The sequence below is a fragment of the Aethina tumida genome, chromosome 1, assembly GCF_024364675.1.
Source record: "Aethina tumida isolate Nest 87 chromosome 1, icAetTumi1.1, whole genome shotgun sequence".
NCBI classification, from domain to species: domain Eukaryota; kingdom Metazoa; phylum Arthropoda; class Insecta; order Coleoptera; family Nitidulidae; genus Aethina; species Aethina tumida.
In genome coordinates this window covers 71,303,107-71,323,787 of record NC_065435.1, presented here as the reverse complement: position 1 = coordinate 71,323,787, position 20,681 = coordinate 71,303,107, and the positions used below count along the sequence as shown (strand labels likewise).

Genomic DNA, 20,681 nt, shown 5'->3' with positions numbered 1-20,681 from the left:
AACCCCTATCGTCAGTATCTCTCTATTTTCTCTCGCGACAGGTCTATATTATTGTCTTGTTCTGAATTACGACCTGTTTATACAACCATTGATTGATTATTAAAAGCAGAAATTAAATGAAAAAATTCGTGAAAATCAGGATACTATAAAACTGCTACATGAATACTATTATTAATTGTTTTATATAAACATGTATTACTGTATTGAAATAAGATAATGTTTAGGAGAGTTAAATTAATGTAATAATATTCTTCTAATTGTCATTGTTTCATCTTTTTGTTAGTGTTAGTAATGGAAGAAGTGACATAGAAAACTGATACGATTCTCCGCGAGTACAATTTGCTCTCTCAATCCATCCATCGTACTTTATCTGCTGAACTGATAAGACGTCTAGAAGAGTAATAATTATTATTGGTATGATCAAATTTATCCAATAAATCTGAAAAATAGCGTTCTCCAACTATCGTATCTAAAACCCAACCTATCGAAAATTAAACGTAGTATTCTGAGAAATTTATACCAAAGACGATTACTTCGTCTTAGTACCCAAAACATATTTGATTTTGCAAACCTCTTAGTACATAGTCCATTACGCCCTGAAGAGTAAATGGTGCATTTTCAAACCAGGATTTAGAAAGAGAACTTAAATTTTTATAATAGTTCTAGGAGGTAATTGATAAGAGGAATATTAATATTGAAGACTAACTAGCTCTACCAGCAGCCGATTGAGTAATTAACTTTCCTAATGGAAACATTGCAATAAGTTTACTAGGGATATAATATAATAAAAATATTTATGGTAACAAAAGTGGAGATGGTGCAGTTGAAAAAGTATCAATAGAGATAAAAATATACATAGGTAAACGTACTATTGAGGAGCCCCTGGAGGTGAAACACCACAAACAGAGTAATAAATAATAAATGCATAACTGGATCATGAACCACCCTACATTACATATTACGTATTTTTACTCTACCTCCTTACATAATCTTTTAAATACTGAAGGCTACTTAGATGAACGTCACTTATGAAAATGATTTTATTGATATAGTGTTAATATTAAAAAAATGTACGTTTTTTTTCTTTAAAAAAGGATATAATTTAATATTTAACCGAAGCTAGAAGGGTAATATGTTGTATAACTGACAATTATAGTAAACGAGAAGTTCCAGTTTTATATTGAATTTTAATGAAAATTTTTTGCGCAAGTTCTCCAGCGGCCTCTCCCCGTCAATTTGTTTCATAAGTAAATCATGAATCTTTCTATTTTGTTCCAACATGCGTTTTAAGGTAGGGCTATTGTTTCAATGGTAGGGGAACTGAGGCACGTCTCTAGCCAATGAGAAAACTCCTAATACCGACACTAACGAAGTTCCCGAACATTGCCGATTCTTCAGTTTCTAAAACTATTGTACTTGGTCGTGTGTGTCTGGTGGATTCAGTTGAGAAAAGGTATATCAAATACTACTTTTTTTATTACGATATAGTTGAAAAATCTATATTGCGGACTCGAATCGATGTTATTAATTATGCGTAAAAAAGAATAATTTCTTTTTTCTTTTTTTCTGTGTATAATGTGCATCACCTACTCAATCTTCACGAGCCGCCATTGATTTCTAATAATCTAATCATTAAAGCTCATTGTAATTTTTTATACCTATGAAGATTTAAAAGATTTTAAATATGTGTTACTGTTTCTTAAAGTGTAATTTTAATTTATACACTATTGAATGACTTTAATTTACAATTAAAGTTATAGTAAAGAAAAAGAAATCTTTATTAAACGAAAATTAAAAAACTACTACAAGCAAAATGAACTAAATTATTACTCTTCCTTTTCTGCAAGAGTCATTTGAATGTGGCTCATATGGCGTAAATATGATGTGATCCTGCCATGAGCTCTGAAGGTCCTTCTGTGCCTGATCGGAGCTTGATTGACCTGAATCGACTTTATGATGAAGTCCTGCGGATCCTTGCCGAAGTACTCGCAGTTGCTAATAGCATTTCGCAGCAAATCCTGCAACACTTTCACCGATTTATCCGGCCAACGACCCTGAAAAATTTTTGAAATTGTGCCCCGTTGCCAAGCATCGTGGGGAATACTTACGACCACGCATTTGAATTGTTTAGCCTGCGCGCATTTTCCGATACCGCCGTTAAATTTGTGGAAGGCAACGCATTCTTTGTGATCAAGCACGTCTTTAAGATAAGCGTTTGCTTTTGGGACAGTCATTCCTCTCAAAGGACGGGCCGTCTCCACCGTGTTCTTAAAATGAACGGGCACAGTCGATGCCTTTGCTTTTACCTGCCGCTGGTTCGAAGACTCTTCCAATTTTGCCTTTGAACCACCGTGATGGCGACGAACGTTTTTACGTGACATGTTTAAATTTTACCTGGGAAACTTAAACAATTAGATATTTTTTTATTTTCTGGGACGGCTATGGAATTTTAAGGTCTCTTTACATTATATGTTGTACTTCCTTGTGAATTCATCTTTAGTGTCGGTAAAATAGGAAGCTGTTGTTGAAAACTTCCAAAACAAAAATCGGTTTGTTGATGACTGGCGATTTACAAAATATACAAAGAACCGATTATATCTCTTAACTAGTATTAAATTAACAAGGTAAGCCTACGAACTACTTTATTTATTAGCGTAACCAACAACAAATTGTATAACTTTACCTAGATATTTAATAACATAAATCTTAGAGGTTATGTTCGTTGAATGACTAACTAATATTTTTCATTGTAACAATTTCAGTGAATATGGAGTCAATTGCAACCGATTCTGGTAAGATAGTCAAGATGGAGGTTGACTACACCTCCACCTGTGACGAGAAGATTCCGGAATGCCAAAAGCTAGCGAAATCCGGCAAATTGCATGATGCCCTCGATCAACTGCTAGCTCTGGAAAAACAAACCAGAACAGGAGCTGACATGATCTCAACGGGCCGAGTCTTAGTGGCGATCGTACAAATATGCAGGGAAGCCAAGAATTGGAATGCACTGAACGAGCACATCATTCTGCTCACCAAGAGAAGGTCTCAGTTGAAACAGGCAGTTACAAAAATGGTTCAAGAGTGTTGCACATATGTGGACCAAACACCTGATAAAGAGACTAAGATTAAACTTATTGATACTTTAAGGTGAACAACATTCATTCATTTTAAACAATATTTTTAATTATTTATTCCAATTGAAAATTGCATGAACTTGTATATAAACTCCACCTCTTTTCAAACAATGTATTTTATACAACATTATTATGTTAATTGCTGATTGTATCATTTCAGACAAGTAACTGAAGGTAAAATCTACGTAGAATGCGAACGCGCCCGTCTTACCCATAAACTGGCCAAAATTCGTGAAGACGATGGCGACATTCAAGAAGCAGCCAACATAATTCAAGAACTGCAGGTAGAAACATACGGCTCTATGGAGAAACGTGAGAAAGTTGAGCTCATCTTGGAACAGATGAGATTGTGTCTGGCAAAGCAAGACTACATTAGAACGCAGATCATCTCCAAAAAAATCAATACCAAGTTCTTCGATGATGAGGGTACACAAGATCTGAAGCTTAAGTTTTACAGGCTCATGATGGAGCTAGATCAACATGAGGGATCATATCTAGCAACCTGCAAACATTATAGGGCTGTATTGAACACACCCAGCATTCAGGCAGTTGCTGAGGAAAGGCAATCAGCTGCCCAGGCGGTCGTTTTGTATTTGATTTTAGCGCCACATGAAAATGAACAGGTAATTACAATTTGTTTAATATTAACAATAAATGATTAATATTTTTTTATTATTAGGCCGACTTGACACATAGGGTTCTGCAAGATAAAATTCTAGAAGAAATCCCCCTCTATAAACAACTGTTGAAACTGTTCACCACTCCAGAATTAATAAAGTGGTCCGGCTTGTGCGAACTATACGAAAAGCAACTGAAAGCCACACCAGTCTTTGGCGGTAACGAGTTGGCGAAGAAACGTTGGGAAGATTTGAAGAGCCGCGTTGTGGAGCACAACATTCGCGTGATGGCCAAGTACTACACTCGCATTAAGATCGCCCGCATGGCAGAACTTCTGGATATGTCTCCAGCCGAAACTGAAGAATTGCTATCGCAGATGGTTGTCAGTAAGAGCGTCCAGGCGAAAACCGACAGACCTGCGGGCGTTGTTCATTTTCAACAGGGTAAAGATCCCAGTGATGTACTGAACGATTGGGCGCACGATTTGTCTTCGTTAATGCAGCTGGTTAATAAAACCACACATTTGATTAACAAGGAAGAATGTGTGCACAAGCATCTTCAAGCCACATCCTAGGTTATATTAATTGTCTGATTTTAATTTTCCATTATATAACTTTATTATATTAAGTAAACTTAACTTTAAAATTGTTGTTTTTTTATTTTTTTTTCATTAATTTACAGAATTAATTACTGAAATTCAGGAACAATTAATCATGCTGTTTATTTTTTTTTTTTAAACTTATGTTTGTGTAAAAGAAAAGTGAATAGACGCTAATTAGTATTGAATTACGTTTCAAATTGATAAAGAAATACCATAGGTATATGAAAACGTTTACTGTCAGTTCTTGTTTGCTGTTTAAAAGGTAAGCTATTATAACATAATTTGTTGAATATAAAGACGTATAAATGCAAAAACGGATTAAAACACTTTTAATTACAATGAAAACAATTAATTAATTATATTGTTATAACTTTATTGTTCTAAATGTATTTTATTTGGGTGATTAAAAGATTAACTTATATTTTGACGTGATTCCTCCAATTTGGGAATTTTACTAAGACCATATAAACAAATTGAACAAACACTTGATTATATAAGACCTCATCACGCAATCTGTATCGCATGAACTGCGACCCCTGCTTTAGAGGCGCACTTTGTCTCCTATCCTGTCCCAACTTTTGTTGTGAGGGAAACTGGTTTAACGTCGGATTAAAACTGCGCGTCAAAATAAAAAAACTGCAAACCGGCAAAATGCCATAGACTTTTCACCGACAAAAGGGAATTGTGTTTCATTTTGCTGACTTTTGGATAATTTAAATTAAAGTGAGTATGAAATTTTGTATCCACAAAAAATCGATTCATTATGAATTAAAAAAATATGTGATTAAGTTGTGTTGGTGTGATAATTTATAGTGGGCCAATGTTATACGTCTCTAGTGATCAGTTTCCTGTAGTAAATGTTTTTTGAGGTAAAATTAAAAAACATGTGTTTGACACATAACCTGACAGGTTTGAAGGTTAGGTTAGATGTAGGTCACAACAAAAATTGATTTTTTTAAATTGAACTAAAATGTTTATTATCAATTACATTTATTCTAATTATACACTAATGTGTACATAATGTCTTATATCTTTAGTGTAAGTTTTAATAGAACTAAATAGGTCTAGTTTAAAATTCCTATTAAAATATTTTATATAAAGAGTTATTACTTATACTTCTATTATTCTTTAAAGTATGTATGTAATATTTTATAATATTTGATAGAAATTAAATAAATTTCTCAAACAATTTAAGTTCATCATATAATGACCTTTCTTATCAATTCAAAAAATGCTTGTATTCCTTAATCCCTACACATTTTTGTATTTTTTATATTTATTTTCAAATATTATTTATACATACATACATATATATATATATATATATATATATATATATATATATATATATATATATATATATGTGTGTGTGTGTGTGTGTGTGTAAAAACTATTTATTTTCGAATGAGATTCGAAGCAATAAACTTTAAACAAACAAAGATAAAGCAATAACCTTTAATAAACGTCTCGTCACTAGTTTATACAATTACATTGTACTTAATTTAACTTTATTGTCCACTATAGACCAATTATTAAAATAGCATGCACTTAATCAAATTGTAAAAGTACTAAATAAATATGTGTAACGTTTAATACTCTTACAATTAAAGTAGCCACAAATGAGGCTTACAATAAAATTAATTATGACATTGAAAATAATTATCTTAAATTATAGTGATAACTAATCTATAAGACGTGATTTAAAAACAGTTCCGATTCTAATTAATTTGTTTGAAATACTACAAATAATAAGACTAACGTAACAGATGACGGAACCATCAGAGCCATGGAGTCGCAAAGAAAAATTTACGGACTTCCTAAAACTGATAACTGTGGAACCCACAATGATCTTGTACATGATGGCATTCATGACGACCACGGTGGTGGAACAAGCCTTTTTCGTCTACAAAGCTTGTACAGTTGACCACAACCTGAACAAAACAGTCTGCGACAACATATCCGATGAAAAGTATTCCGATATCAACAAAGAAGTCCAGGTAATTAAACTCATTACACCCTCTAAACCATTACCAATAACTCTTCAAAGATTACAGTCTCCACATTCCATTTATGGAACGATGTTGGTGGACACGTTGGCCAAATTATCCTAGCCTTCTTTATGGGTGCATGGTCAGACAAAAGGGGCAGGAAGATCACCCTCCTCCTGGGTCTCATAGGAAAATTGTACTATTCCTTCATGGTCGTCATTAACGCCTTACAACCCACTTGGCCATTGATGTACGTGGTGTACACTGCAACAATACCTATGGCTTTTACAGGGGCCGATGTGGCCATTTTTTCAGCCGCCTTTTCCTACATAGCCGACATTTCCAATCAGGAAAGTAGGACCATGCGGGTTACTATATTGGAAGTGTGCTACCTAGCCACTATGCCCACTGGTATCGCCCTTGGTATATTTACTGAGAATATCCTAATAGTACTTGATATGATTATTTGAATATTACAGGTTCGTATTTATTCAGGAAAGTGGTGAACCAGTCGTACAGTATTATGTTCACTATTAACTGCACCCTACTGGTGCTAGCGATTTTTTACTCCTTAATAAGACTGAAATGGAGGACAAACCCTAGACAGCGCCCACTTAGGGAGGCCTCCAATATCTTCCTAGATTTCTTTGACTACAACCACGTGATTAAAACCGCCCGCACTCTATATAAAAAACGCCCAAAGAATCGTCGACGGTATCTTATAATGCTGATAATCATGATGGCGTTTTACACATTCCAAAGAGACGAAAAGAACATCATGTATCTTTACGTCAAATTTGTTTTCAAATGGGACTATGTAAAGAAATTCAGCGACTTCAAGATATTCCAATCAGCATTACAAGATCTGTTCCTGTTGCTCATGGTTCCATTGCTCAGCAGGGTTTTAGGTTGGAGGGACACTTTCATTGTTATGATTGGGGCGTTGTCTCATTCAGCTGCCAGGTTATTTTATGCTACTGCCGACTCGGATTTATATTTTTATATTGGTAATTGAATGTATTGAATGTTGATTCGTAATAATTTATGTGTATTTGCAGGAGGAGTTTTTGCAGCATTCGGACCGATTGTTGCTCCTGTTCTTAGATCCATGGTTTCTAAAATGGTATCTAATACGGAAAAAGGTTGGTTTTGTTAATTTTTTTTCATACGCCTAAATAATATTTTGTAAATTTTAGGAAAGGCGTTCTCCGTATTATCAGTCGCAGATAATGCAATACCTATCGTATCAGGAACATTGTATAGTTTGTTGTACAATCATACTCTTCATGATCACCCAAATGCGTTCTTCTTTTTAACAATAGCAACACAGATGAGTGTATTTATAATGATTATGTAAGTTCAATCTATAATAGTTTTGTAAATACGTTTACTTTTTTTCTTGTTTTAGTTATATCCATTTCAACACAAAAGATGAAGATTTAATACATGAAACAGAAGAATTAGCTAGATCTTCTATAGAAAATGAACAAGAAGCAAGTCAACAAACTTGACCGTATTATTGTGATTTACAAACAAGTTTTCATAATTTTGACTTATCATAAAGTACATTGTTAAAGAAAAAACTTTTATTAGTAACGAAAATATATTGTCAATAAACCCTTAAAATTAAAATATGACTAGCAAAATAAGTACACAACTATCCATTCCTACACCATACAAGGCAATTGTTCATAAGTCAAACACATTCCGAGATTGTCATCAGGTGGTGCCTCTCTCGCCGTCGGTCCGAAGTGAACTCCTACGGTAAAAGGGGTCGCACTGCTTTCAATCCTGCAGGGCGTATCTCCTGACGGACACAAACTTGGGCCGCAGTGTATCAGGTCGCAGAAACCTGGAATTGACCCACTATCGGCAGGCTGCAAATCGATCAAAAAATTTATAAAGAAACTAATACTAAAACTTTTCGTTTTTCACCATGATTAAGTCTTCCGAATCGCATGGTAGAACAATCCTGTCTCCACAGGTATCCATTTGTCTTCCCTGCTGGGGATCCCCACCACCTGAACCTTCCAACGCGTCTTCCGCATCAGATGTGCTGTCTTGCTGATTGGGACTTATCCTGAAGGCGTCTTCATGGCACGGTTCGTACGCAATGCTGCACATTCCTTCTTCTTGTCTTATGCAAATGTTATAATCCTGATCGGCTAAATGTCTACCATTATCAGCGAAATTCATTGTTTGCAAAATACCTACAAGCGATATTTTAGGGTTTGATAAATTATAGATTAGTTTTACCTTTTGTGCCTGTGTGGTACTGCAAACAACCAGCTGGGGCTCTTTCAGCGAATGGAATTTGCGTAATTCGTACTTCCCAAATTCTAGAAACAGCTTTTCTACTCATATTCATGGAAATTGTGATCGGGTCCATAATGTTATCAACGTCGAAATATGCTACGTTAAAATTATTAAGAGGTTTTCAAGTTTTATAATAATTATTACCATGTTGTCCACTGTTTAATCCACACAACTTCAATTCTTTGCTTGAACCACCAGACATGATGAAAATATCTTCTTCGCACACTCCAGTTTTACGATTGGGTTGGCCCTAAAATTATTCACAGTTAGTATAACTAAAGAATGTGTATAGGGAACAAAAGTGCACCAAATTAAAGTGGATAAAGTCAAGTCTCAGCTGCGCGATTTCCGGATCAATTTTCTTTACGGTCAAGGAACAAGTAGACATTTGATGACTTAGATCGGGAAAATCGGGATTAACAAAATAAGTCAGATTGTTATAGGCTTCTTGATCACATGTCGCCGTAACTACAACAACATCAATTGGAAAATGCTCAAATGCGCAACAAAAACACTCACATACACAACAAACACCAAAACCTAAAGCACACGGTCCATAGGATTTGCCGTTTTGTATTCTACATTCGTAAGTGTTCATGCACACTCCTTTTCTTCTACCATCGTTTGCTTTACACTCTTCCTCCACCGGAACCGGAAAAAAATTGAGTACTGCAAATAGACACTTTCAATTTAAATCTATTAATTAGGTGATTGTACCTTTTGGAAATCTAGTGGAGTTGGCCGAATTGTAGTCGATGGAATTGTTGATGGATTTTTTAGTACCACCATCGCCCCAAATATCCAAGTCATCCTGGACAACGGGTAAACACGTCACATAAATAAACATTAGAATAAATTGAACAAAGACCAGTTTCACTTTCGTCATTTCCCCCAGTTTAAGAATGCACTTTTCACACAATTTTAAAAATACATCGTATGTCCGCTACCAACATTTGTCTATACACCTCAACTCATTGCTGACTGTTGGTGAACGAAGTGTCTGCCTTTTACAATTTTACAATGCAAATAAACTGGGTCAGTGTGTTAGGTCGGTGTGGCCTTGAATTATTTTCGATTTAGTTCCGTTACCGGATTTTAATTTGATTTTGTTTTCTTTGGTTTTCTTTTGCAAATTCCATTACAAGTTATTACCACAAATTGTAAAAATTAAATTTATTTAATATTACAAACTAATTTCTCAACATCCTTTTAATTTTAGTTTATTGAACCAAGAAAATATTTATATAATAATAGATACAACCTGTTATTTTTAGATGGCAAACCACTGCCTCATCCGATTTATTTTTATGAATGTCCTTGACTTCGCCGGTAAACAGTTCACAACAAACTTGCGGTCACAGTCTGATAAAACACCATTATATTAACACAATCAACTGTCCGGTAGACACATTCCAAAATGGCTCTCAAATGGGGCATTGCAGCTAGTGGAAAAATATCCCAGGACTTTGTTACAGCAGTAAGTGCTTTACCTAAATTGGATCATCAAGTGGTTGCCATAGCAGCCAGATCTCAATCTAGTGCGGATAAGTTCGCCAAGGAACACAACGTACCGGTCGCATATGAAGGTTATGAGAAATTAGCCAAAGATGTCAACGTACAAGTAGTCTACATCGGCGTTTTGAATCCTCAACATTACGAGGTGACCAAACTCATGTTAGAAAATGGCAAACATGTATTGTGTGAAAAACCCTTCACACTGAATGAACAACAAACAAGGGAACTACTAGATTTGGCTAAACAGAAAAACCTTTTTCTGATGGAAGCAATTTGGTCAAGGTGTTTTCCAGTTTATGACGAACTAAAAAAAATATTGGACTCGGGAGAACTTGGTACAATCTATCAGGTGTCAGTAAATTTTGGATTTCCATTGCAAAACATTGAGAGGCTAACTGCTAAAAACTTGGGTGGTGGTGCAACTTTAGACCTTGGAGTTTACGTGCTGCAGTTGCAACAATTTGTTTATCGAGGTTTGCAGCCGAGCAAAGTTTTAGCTGGAGGACACCTGAATTCTCAAGGAACCGATTCCGTCGCAAATGCCATAATATTGTATCCCGAAGGAAAAACTGCGACAGTCACAGCTACAGCAATTGTGCAAGCGCAAAATGAGGCTGTGATTTCTGGTACCAAAGGCAGCGTTAGAATACCTAACTTCTGGTGTCCTACACAGATCATTAAAAACGGACAGACCATTAATTTCCCTTTGATTGAGAATAAAAGTAAGTGCATTTGATTTCTGAAAGTGATTGCATTTAATGATGTTTTTTTTAGAGAAGTTTAACTATTTTAACAGCGCCGGTTTAGCTTACGAAGCCGAGGAGGTGAGGAAATGTATTGGTTCTGGTAGACTGGAAAGCGAGAAACTACCACATAAGGAAACGTTGCAGCTGTCTCAGTTGATGGATTCACTCAGGAAACAAATCGGCGTCACTGAATAAATGTTTTACGAATACTTTATTTATTTACGTATATATGAAATATTAATAATAAAATAAATATTTATCTGCCACCTCCACTGTTATTTTAATTAACATCAAGCTGATATAATAATAATTACATAAGAATCTGTACGTGAACTTTAATTAAACCCAGAGAGAAATTTGGAGTCACTTTTAATATAAAAACAGAGCTACAAAACCTTGAAGCCCTTGAACTGGATTTCTTTGTGTTGGCGATTCGTAAAATGTCATCGCGAGAGTAAATTATCTGGTCGTGTATTGGAACAACATGGGAAAAAGAACAGGTTCAGTGTCTCAAGTGAATTTTGGTTAAAAGTGTATTAAAATTTCTCGCTCTTACACGCAAACTTTCCAAACGTGTTTTCTTTGTAAACATTTTTACTTTTATCTTTTTATCTATTCGAGCAATTTTTAGATATCCTATTTTCTAAATTCAAAATTAGATTTTATTTATAAATATATTACGATTAATGTTTGCTACTCCTTATCAATTTATTTGAATATACAAATATTACATAAAAGATAACACATTATCTACATATTTCAAAATGAAATAATTTTGCGATAGCAGGAATTTATAAATACAAATATTCATAATTATTTTTATTGTTTTATGTTTGGCCAATAAAATAAAGTCTCTGATTATTTAAAACCGTTTAATAAATTATAATTTGCGTAAATCTTATTTGTCACTGTCGAAAACAACTCCAAGCTGACTCCTAAGATTATCCATAAGTTTCGAAAGTTGTAATGTTTCACTATGAGTTATGCGTTCACTTTCCAATTTTCCATCTTTAATGCAGTCCCTAACCTCGTCAGCTTCATATGCCAATCCAGCGCTGTTAAAGAAGTTGAAAGTTCCTGTAGAAAAAAAATTAGATAAAAAATATTAGCTTAAGCATCAGTCTCACCTTTGTTGTCAATAAGAGGATATTCCTGCACCTTTCCATTTTTAATAAGTTGCGTGGGACACCAGAACTTGGGAATTTTCACTGTTCCTTTTGTTCCGACCACAACTGCTTCACATGGCATTTCAACTCCAGCATTCGCTGTTACTGTTGCTGTCTTCCCTTCGGGGTATGTCAGTATAGCCGACACCGCTACATCAGTGCCATACTGGTTTAAATGTCCAGATGCAAGGACTTTGGTAGGTTCTAAACCTCTGAAGACATACTGTTGGAATTGTAGAATGTAGACGCCCAGATCTAGAATAGCGCCGCCTCCCATTTCTTTTTGTGTAAGGCGTTCGATACCTTGCAAAGGAAAACCGAACTCCACTGAGGCGTGCATGATTTCGCCCAATTCACCACTTTTAATAATGCGTTCGAGTTCCTTGTAAACTGGGAAACATCTAGACCAAACCGCTTCCATCAAAAACAATCTCTTCTGCTTCGCCAATTCCAAAAGTTCCGTCGTTTGTTTCTCGTTCATTGTAAATGGTTTCTCGCATAACACATGCTTGCCGTTCTTCAACATCAACTTGGCTACCTCATAATGTTGGGGATTGAGCACTCCAATATACACAACTTCTACGTTGCTGTCGGTGGCGAGTTTTTGATAACCCTCATAGGCTTTCGGGATGTTGAATATTTTGGCAAAGTTATCCGCACTTGATTGCGATCTGGCTGCCACCGCAACCACTTGGTGATTAGCGACAGGCAGCACTTTGACGGCAGTCACAAAATCACTGCAGATTTTACCCGAACCGGCGATTCCCCAACGCAGAGCCATTGTTAGTATTCCTAAATCACTGCACTCAATGTTATTTATCTGGGGAATGTTCGAGTTTTATAATATAACGGTTTCTTATCAGTTAATGGGATTATCTGAAAGTCGTTTTAATTTACAGGCTGAGTACTAGTTTAATTAAATAATAATATCAATTAGATGATTGTTGTTTAATTACATATCTCACCTTTTAATTCGGTTTTGAATACTTTTGTTTTCACAATGTTGCGCTATTTCATGAAACCGTATGAACAGATAAAACAATCAAATATAATGTTAAGCTTATGTTCTAATACGAGTTTTAAATGGACTGACTTTGAATCACTGACCTTGGAACACCAATAATTTGTTGTTCAAATATTTATAATCGAAATTGCGAATTAATTAATTTAAATATTAAAAATCTTTATTGACAATATTAAATTAATAATTTTTATTCGTTTTATTTTCTTCTAAGTACACAGGAAAGTAAAAAAACTAAAAACTTATATTTTTTATATGAAATACTATAATCAAACGTTTAGAGTAAAATCTATTTAAATTCCTAGAATAAATTTTTTAATTTTTTTTCGATCTTAGTAACAGAATACGGTATACGTAAAATGTCCGAGAACATTTTGAATATGGTAAATAACGCAATTATGGTAAAATTATTAGTATTGAATTTGGGCGTGTACCGACGGCCCAGTGAAATTGAAAGTGACGCTAACCGGGGGCCAAAATGCATCTGTATAAAAAGGAGGCAAAAATTATACTGCGACAGATTAAGAGCAACCTTCACTTAAACACCTCAAACAGTACTTATTCAACAATGGCATACAAAGTAAGTAATGCAATTATTTAAAACAATCAATTAATTATCAGATAGAAGAATTTAATATATTATGGCTATATTACAATATACAATTTTAATGTATTAAAAAATATAGACATATTACCTAACGAAATGCATATATGTTTGTAAGCATCTATGTTCATTACATATTTATATTAAAAAATAAAGTTCTATATTATTTTTTAGTTCGTAGTACTCGCCGCTTGTTTAGTAGCCGTGCGTGCCGGTTTAGCTCCAGCCACTATCGCCGCTCCAGCTATCGCGTATTCCTCCGCTCCTGCAGTTTCTTCCATTTCCTACTCCTCGCCCATTGTCTCCTACGGAACCCCAATCGCCGCCCAAACTCCGACCATCACAAGTCAATCTCAAAACATCCTGCGCAGCTTCGGCAACCTCGGCCAAATTTCCACCTACTCTAAGACACTCGACACTCCTTTCTCCAGGTAAGATTACAAATACTTAAAGCAATTAGATTACGTTTCATTTATTTTTAGTGTACGTAAGACTGACGTGCGCGTGTCCAACCCTGGACTAAGGTACACCTCTTCACCAGTGATCGCAGCTCCAGCATTCCAGGCCGCGTATGCGGCTCCAGCCGTTGCTCCTGCAGCAGTTACTTACTCAGCTGCTCCAGCCGTCTCTCACGTTTCTTACCAGGGAATTGCAGGCTCATACGTTTTCTAAATCAGGCATTTTTATGACTCTTTTATTTATTAATAAATAAAATTACTAATGTAAATAATGTCAGAATTTTAATAAATGTCATCATTATTATTTAGTTGTTTTATTAATACGAATAGCAAAATTCCGAATTCAAAATATATTTAGATATCAACTTCAGTTTAATAAGTATTTAATTACTCTTTATATTATTAATTTATACTTTTAAAACACAAACATATGTCATTCATCTGCTTCATACTCTTCATATGGGCAAAATTATAATATCTTGCTATTTAATTTTGCTAGTAGTAACCTTGCGGTGATCATCTATAACCCGCGTCATTTGAATTGAATAAGTTTTAATGTAATCTCTAATATTGACAACAAAACTTTAAAACCGGTAATAAAACTCACGAATTTCTTTGGGAAATACTTGTTCAGTCTCAGTACACAACACTGTTGCCAAATTAATTTAAGAGTTTTCCTAATTATGAAATTGTATTTTAAATCTGAATGTATTTGGTCTAAAAAAACCTTCGTACAATCCAATTTACAATAATCCAAATATAATTCACATATTTGTAATTTTAACATAAGGAATAACCATTGTATTCGCAAACATTTTTTATTCTTTAAAATCAATTTATTAACTGCGTCATATGATTATTGATCAACAAAAAACTCGTATAAAAGAAAGTCACGAGTTTTTCACAAACCCCAGGACGGATCCACCTTGTCGTGGTCTTGGGGCTCAGTACCGCTCCACAAGCCAGTGGTAGTGGGGAGCTAACGGATCCAACACCTGCAAGTCCAATCCATCCCCAGGAAGATCTCCGATCTTCCTCAGATTGGATTTGTTCTTCTCGAACCAGTTGACAGTGAGCTGGCGTCTACGTCAGCTTTAGTCTTCTGGTTCAGCTCACCCGCATACGTTTACACGTATGCGTTATCCATCTGGGTTGAGATCTTTAGGATCGGTACCCGGGGGGGGGGGGTTTCTGTCTTCTGACTTTCCCCTTATATAAAAAAAAAAAAAATTTCACAAACGATACGAACAAATCGAACCAGTCAAACATCAGACTGGTGAAAAAATCTGATAGTAACCACTTGTGAATATGATGGGTCAAGGAAAGTTTTTGTCACTTTTTTATTAAATTTTACATTTACTCAAACTAAACTTTATTAAATTAAATGTGCCCCGTTTTGATCGACAACCTTTTGCTATTTTTTTGTCAAAATCATATGCCATCAACGGACCAGAAACCGAGCCAAGAGATTTTCACAGTCGTGGCAATAATTATAGCAACTTATTAAAATGTATTAAAAATGTAAGCTGTATTAGTTGAATTAGATTTCAGTATATCTAATATTAATTATTTTTTTCATTGTTGGTTCATTTTATTTTTAATGAACTGAGGTACTTTTTCCTTAGATAAAATTATAGCAGTTTTTTCCTTTATAGTACTGCATGATTTGTGTCAACTATTTAGTTTAGCTTTTTCATTTTTATAATTAAGAGCGGCGTTTACTAGAAAAGGAATTAATCACACTTTCGACCAGAAAAGGATGCAAAACAAAACATAGCCCGTAATGTGTACTAATAATTGATCGTAGTCAAACTGCATTATGCGGTGAAAAAAATATAATTCAAGTCTACCAAGTCCGAGAGTAACAAGTAGAGTTGCTAAGAGTTTGCAGATAAAGAAATCAGTTATTTGTTGCATTAATAAAAACTTTATTAAGTAAAATTTATTAAGGGTAAGTTGTAGCTGCGAAAAATAATCAGTGAATTTGAAAAACTTGAAAGAATCAGTAAATGGATTATTCGAAAGTCAACAATTTATTCTTATCGTCAAGTCAAATTAAATCTAGGAAATGGGACTTGTTGAAATTTAATTTAAGGTCTGTGAGAAGAAGATTAATGGATGGGGATTTGTTTGACTAGAGTCCTACAAATTTTTTTACTTGCTTTCTACTATGAATGTGAAGGCCGAATTTCAATTTGCCCAGAATCCGTTCAGCGGACCATAGAACAGATGCGATGAATAGTTTTTAATGATAAGTCTACATTTAATTTATTTAAAAATGGCAGTTTAGCTTATGTTGGATATTCGACTACATAAAAGATTTGTTATATTCATTGTGAAATTGGCTGGTGATTTAATAACAGTATGGGAATACTTCTCTACTTCTAGCATAGATCCCTCTCATCGTATAGAAATAAACACTTCACATCAATTCAATAAGCTTGGAGGAATATAGGCATGTGATACTCGTATATTAGAAAATTGGTCGAGTCTAAGCCTCGACATAATTGTTTACATTGACCAAAGTCATCACTAAAATGTTTCAATTGAAGAAGAAGATTTATTTTTTAGCTTTTAATAGCTGTCCTGCCAATTTCAGAGTGTGCCATTTGTAGGGCTGCAATTTAGATATTTTAAACCTAAAAACTAACTTTACCATTTTAAAGATTGATCGTTAGTTGACGTTAATAATGAACGTATTAATTTTAAATTTTTAGTAATATAATTGAATACTTGAAAGGACAAGAAGGACTTTTTCAGGGAAATACATAAATCAAAGAGCACATTCATTTTTTTTTTCAACAAAAAAAATAAAATTTCGCAAATGAGTAGCTGAAATTATTTTATATTGTAGAGATAATGTGCATTTAAATGAATTTAAGGATTGTGGTGCAACAGTTGGAGATATAAAAATAATCTTTTCTATACAAAATTGTCTGCTGCCTATAAAAAAATTAATACATTATAAAATTTATGATGGTGTTCCTAGAAAAGTATTCTTTTAAAGGAAATATATACTTTAAATTTAAAAATGTGCCGGAACAAATAATAAATGAGTTTCTAATGACAAATTAAAGAAGTAACAAAATTTCAACAGTTTTAAATAATCACGATTGTATTATTAAAAAAAAATTCATTGTTACCATATATTCCTGATGTAAGTACGTTGTTTGTTTTGTCAGTTACAATTTTGAAGGAACAATCTAAAAATTGCATCTTAAAGCTACATTGTGCGGACGATAATTTCCTAAATTATTCCGTTCTATTCTTTTTAGTTATTGGATAACAAAAATATTTATTAAGACAGAACAATTTAGAACTAAATTCTGTATTAATAAAAATTGGTTACCTTTTACAAATAATGACTCAAATATAAAAAGAAATTTTACTACAAATTTTATTTAAGGGATAATAAAAGTTAATTTTTATTTTATATATTTGATTTTAATGTGTATATTCAATGGTAACATCTGTGTTACCTAATTACACTACAAATATAAATTTATTGATCGTATGTTTTAAAATAAAGTTAAAAAAGTTTTAAAATATATTTAGGTATTTCGTTTGCATTATAAAAGTGCAATTTTTGGGTAGGAGGAGATGGGAGTTTTACCTCCTTATTTTATGTTACTCCTAAATAATTTTAAACTTAATATAAAATTCAGATTTATTTGCTAAAGTTTTAAATTAATATTTTACTTTAAAAGTAAATAAAGTATTTAAATTACGCGCCAACAGTAAAAGGACGCCATCTTGGAGCTGCATGCTATTCACACTTAAATCGTACCATGCTTCTTCTTCTCACTCTTAAATCAATAGTTGCGTAGAACGAAAGAAGGGGAACTTTGACTAAGTGTTTTGTGTCTCTAACTGTCTTATTATTCTGCGCCAAAAATGTAAGACGATTCGTTACCTTCCTGTAAAAATGTCACATTGAACGCACGTTTCCAAAATCCAGCTACCATAATTTAAACATTAAATAATTCAGACATGGACGTCACAAAATCCAGTAAGTTAACAATTTGACATTATATTAATGTTATATCCACTGACACAATCGTTTCAGATTTTAATCAACTGCTGCCAGCAATAAAAGATGCCATCAAGAATTGTACATTTGCGAGTATTGACTGCGAAATGACTGGCTTGAATGTCATTAGAGATATAAATGCTTTTGATACTCCTGGAGAATATTATGTTAAAGTTAAAAAAAATTGTCTTGATTTTTTGGTTATACAGTATGGATTAAGTCTTTTTAGGTAGTTTCTAACTATCCTAATTTTGTTGGAGGACTAAATATTATTTATCTTGTAGGTATGACGAAGAAAATAATATTTTCAAACAAAGCACATACAATTTCTACATATTTAGAAAACCAATTAACCGTAATATTCCAGATCAAAGGTTTCTGTGTCAGTCCAGTAGCATAGATTTCCTCACATCGCAAGGTTTTGATTTTAACAAATTATTCAAAGATGGCCTGCCTTATTTGACTTCACAGGAATATGATAAGTGTAAAAGTAATTTGGAAGAAAAGAAAAAGAACCACATATTTACAATCCAAAACCAAAACAGAGATGTTATTCCTGTACCTGACAATTTAAAAGCTTTTATTGAGGATGTCACGTAAGGGTTATCTGTTGTTGTGACTGTTGGATGTGAAAATATTTGAATTTTAGTAAAAAACTTGAAAACTTTGCTGAATCTAATGAAACTGAAATATCACTACCAAAGTGTAGTCCATTTGCCAGGAAACTGATTTACCAAGTAGCTGGAGAAAAGTTTGAAAATAAATTAACACTTGAATCTAGACAAGTGGAAAAAGACAGAATTTTGTTTGCAGTCAGGCAAAGAACCAAAGAAAAAGAGCAAGAAATAATTGAGAAAAAACATGAGGAAGACTTGCAACAACTTGAGGATTATATAGGTTTCAGTAAAGTACTAGAAGTTTTAAGAGAATCAAAAAAACTTATAATAGGACACAACCTTTGTCTGGATCTTTTGCATACCATTGACAAATTCATGACACCTCTGCCTGAGGACTATGAAGATTTTAAGGTCTGTGTTCAAAAGATATTTCCACAGTAAGTTTAACCCTCCTCTCACTGGGTCCATCTGAATTTTTTTTCTTTTTTAGTGTCATTGACACCAAGTATATGGCAAGTTCGGAGCCATTCAAAGATCTCATATCATCAACAGTATTAAAAAGTCTATTGGACACTGTAACACAAGAACCATTTGAAATAATTCCAACTGAAATTGAAACTGGAGCAGAAGGCTACAAAATTGGTGATGACAAAGAACATGAGGCTGGATATGATGCTTTTATCACTGGCCTTAGTTTTATTTCTATGTGGCGATATTTAGGTATTCCATATTGTATTTGTTAATTATATTTTTTTGCATATTTCTGCTCAATTTTTAGGAACTAAAGCGAACAAATCGCCGAAAGACACATTTAAAGATTTAAAATTGCTCAACAAAATGTTAAATCGTATCTTTACTATGAGTCTTGTCGACAACCAGTACATAAACCTACAAGGAAAAGACTGTAAGACATTCACCTTTTGCTTATTCATATAATTATTTATATTTTTTTAGTAAATCCGTCTCGAGATCACGTTTTCTATCTAACATTCCCAAAAGACTGGAAATACAACAATATAGTCGAACTGTTCAGTCCGTTTGGCCCCGTCTTTGTTTCTTGGTTAGACGACACATCCGCTTATGTCAGTTTACAGAAAAAAGACCAAGCAGCTTTAGTTTTGAAAACACTATCGCAAAATGACAGCTACAGCATTATACCGTTTAATATGCGTAAAGAAATGTTGGAGAGTTCGCCGTCGCGACGGAGAAAATTCGACGTTGCTAATCATGGGAGTACGAAGAAAATGCGAATGACCAGTTTGGAGCGGTAAGTGTGCTCAATTTGCAGTCCGTTTCCCAGAGTTACCTATTTTGTAAGTATAATTTAGATTATTATTCAGATTTTTGGTTTCAGTATTTTTAATCTTCTTATTGTCTTCTTGCTGTTAGCTACAACGTGGAGGTGCCTGGAGATGCTGTAGAATCCACGACGGAGCCTCAGGATAAGAATGCCGGTATGTGGGAGTCTGTGCCGAAAAAGAATAAAAGGAGAACTACAAAGACTTTCAAGGAAAGTGGAGCCTGGGAATAAGGAGCCGTTTATAATATAATTATTATATATATATATATATATATATGTATTATATATATATATTTTACTATTTAGACGATTAGGAATAAAAGATATATAGTCAAGATCAACGGTTTTTATTTTATTTTTATGTTCTACAATTTATATTTACAATACAATAAAAAGTTACCTCTGGCAATTTCAAAATTTATGCCTATGAATTTTTTACAATTATTTTCTTCGGAATATGTTATCTGGTTTAATTTTGCGATCGATAGCGTTTAAATATACAAAAAACATTTTTCAAATTTATTGTAAACAATTAATCATTTTATATTTCAATCATTTAATTCATAA

At 33.7% G+C, this 20,681-nt stretch overlaps 8 protein-coding genes across 13 annotated transcripts; 5 read left to right on the top strand and 3 right to left on the bottom strand.

Annotated features, from left to right (window-relative positions):
• Window positions 1-1,760: 1,760 nt before the first annotated feature.
• On the bottom strand, window positions 1,761-2,529 carry LOC109599321 (60S ribosomal protein L17-like). The gene is made up of 2 exons (XM_020015300.2): window positions 2,109-2,529; window positions 1,761-2,054 (listed from the first exon to the last, which is right to left on the bottom strand). Exons 1-2 carry the CDS (start codon window positions 2,379-2,381, stop codon window positions 1,827-1,829), a joined length of 501 nt encoding a protein of 166 aa, XP_019870859.1. The 5' UTR covers window positions 2,382-2,529; the 3' UTR covers window positions 1,761-1,826.
• On the top strand, window positions 2,508-4,399 carry LOC109599314 (26S proteasome non-ATPase regulatory subunit 12). The gene is made up of 4 exons (XM_020015290.2): window positions 2,508-2,624; window positions 2,763-3,147; window positions 3,295-3,757; window positions 3,814-4,399. The coding sequence occupies exons 2-4, from the start codon at window positions 2,768-2,770 to the stop codon at window positions 4,324-4,326; spliced, it is 1,356 nt and encodes a 451-aa protein (XP_019870849.1). The 5' UTR covers window positions 2,508-2,624; window positions 2,763-2,767; the 3' UTR covers window positions 4,327-4,399.
• A 390-nt stretch (window positions 4,400-4,789) lies between these two features.
• Window positions 4,790-7,975, top strand: LOC109599309 (proton-coupled folate transporter). Of its 5 annotated transcripts, none has more exons than XM_020015285.2 (7): window positions 4,790-5,076; window positions 6,107-6,350; window positions 6,401-6,764; window positions 6,821-7,348; window positions 7,400-7,483; window positions 7,538-7,694; window positions 7,750-7,975. In XM_020015285.2, the coding sequence occupies exons 2-7, from the start codon at window positions 6,120-6,122 to the stop codon at window positions 7,850-7,852; spliced, it is 1,467 nt and encodes a 488-aa protein (XP_019870844.2). In that variant the 5' UTR covers window positions 4,790-5,076; window positions 6,107-6,119; the 3' UTR covers window positions 7,853-7,975. The 5 variants fall into 5 exon arrangements, with proteins under 5 accessions (XP_019870844.2, XP_019870843.2, XP_049817976.1 ...); XM_020015284.2 differs by having other exon boundaries at window positions 4,791-5,076; window positions 6,120-6,350; XM_020015283.2 differs by lacking the exon at window positions 4,790-5,076 and adding an exon at window positions 5,123-5,222 and having other exon boundaries at window positions 6,120-6,350.
• Window positions 7,916-9,900, bottom strand: LOC109599304 (uncharacterized). The gene is made up of 7 exons (XM_049962021.1): window positions 9,375-9,900; window positions 9,177-9,326; window positions 8,965-9,125; window positions 8,802-8,907; window positions 8,598-8,753; window positions 8,277-8,551; window positions 7,916-8,218 (listed from the first exon to the last, which is right to left on the bottom strand). Exons 1-7 carry the CDS (start codon window positions 9,541-9,543, stop codon window positions 8,009-8,011), a joined length of 1,227 nt encoding a protein of 408 aa, XP_049817978.1. The 5' UTR covers window positions 9,544-9,900; the 3' UTR covers window positions 7,916-8,008.
• Window positions 9,192-11,190, top strand: LOC109599316 (trans-1,2-dihydrobenzene-1,2-diol dehydrogenase-like). Its single transcript, XM_020015292.2, has 3 exons — window positions 9,192-9,243; window positions 9,932-10,894; window positions 10,947-11,190. Exons 2-3 carry the CDS (start codon window positions 10,075-10,077, stop codon window positions 11,111-11,113), a joined length of 987 nt encoding a protein of 328 aa, XP_019870851.1. The 5' UTR covers window positions 9,192-9,243; window positions 9,932-10,074; the 3' UTR covers window positions 11,114-11,190.
• A 586-nt stretch (window positions 11,191-11,776) lies between these two features.
• LOC109599317 (trans-1,2-dihydrobenzene-1,2-diol dehydrogenase) lies at window positions 11,777-13,142 on the bottom strand. The gene is made up of 3 exons (XM_020015293.2): window positions 13,050-13,142; window positions 12,046-12,960; window positions 11,777-11,995 (listed from the first exon to the last, which is right to left on the bottom strand). Exons 2-3 carry the CDS (start codon window positions 12,863-12,865, stop codon window positions 11,817-11,819), a joined length of 999 nt encoding a protein of 332 aa, XP_019870852.1. The 5' UTR covers window positions 12,866-12,960; window positions 13,050-13,142; the 3' UTR covers window positions 11,777-11,816.
• A 251-nt stretch (window positions 13,143-13,393) lies between these two features.
• Window positions 13,394-14,471, top strand: LOC109599303 (pupal cuticle protein C1B-like). The gene is made up of 3 exons (XM_020015274.2): window positions 13,394-13,685; window positions 13,884-14,140; window positions 14,192-14,471. Exons 1-3 carry the CDS (start codon window positions 13,584-13,586, stop codon window positions 14,379-14,381), a joined length of 549 nt encoding a protein of 182 aa, XP_019870833.2. The 5' UTR covers window positions 13,394-13,583; the 3' UTR covers window positions 14,382-14,471.
• Window positions 14,472-17,947: 3,476 nt separating this feature from the next.
• Window positions 17,948-20,449, top strand: LOC109599323 (poly(A)-specific ribonuclease PARN). Of its 2 annotated transcripts, none has more exons than XM_049970500.1 (8): window positions 17,948-18,176; window positions 18,234-18,426; window positions 18,482-18,793; window positions 18,847-19,251; window positions 19,305-19,534; window positions 19,593-19,718; window positions 19,769-20,081; window positions 20,169-20,449. In XM_049970500.1, the coding sequence occupies exons 1-8, from the start codon at window positions 18,158-18,160 to the stop codon at window positions 20,233-20,235; spliced, it is 1,665 nt and encodes a 554-aa protein (XP_049826457.1). In that variant the 5' UTR covers window positions 17,948-18,157; the 3' UTR covers window positions 20,236-20,449. The 2 variants fall into 2 exon arrangements, with proteins under 2 accessions (XP_049826457.1, XP_019870861.1); XM_020015302.2 differs by having other exon boundaries at window positions 17,953-18,176; window positions 20,204-20,449.
• The last annotated feature ends 232 nt before the right edge of the window (window positions 20,450-20,681 follow it).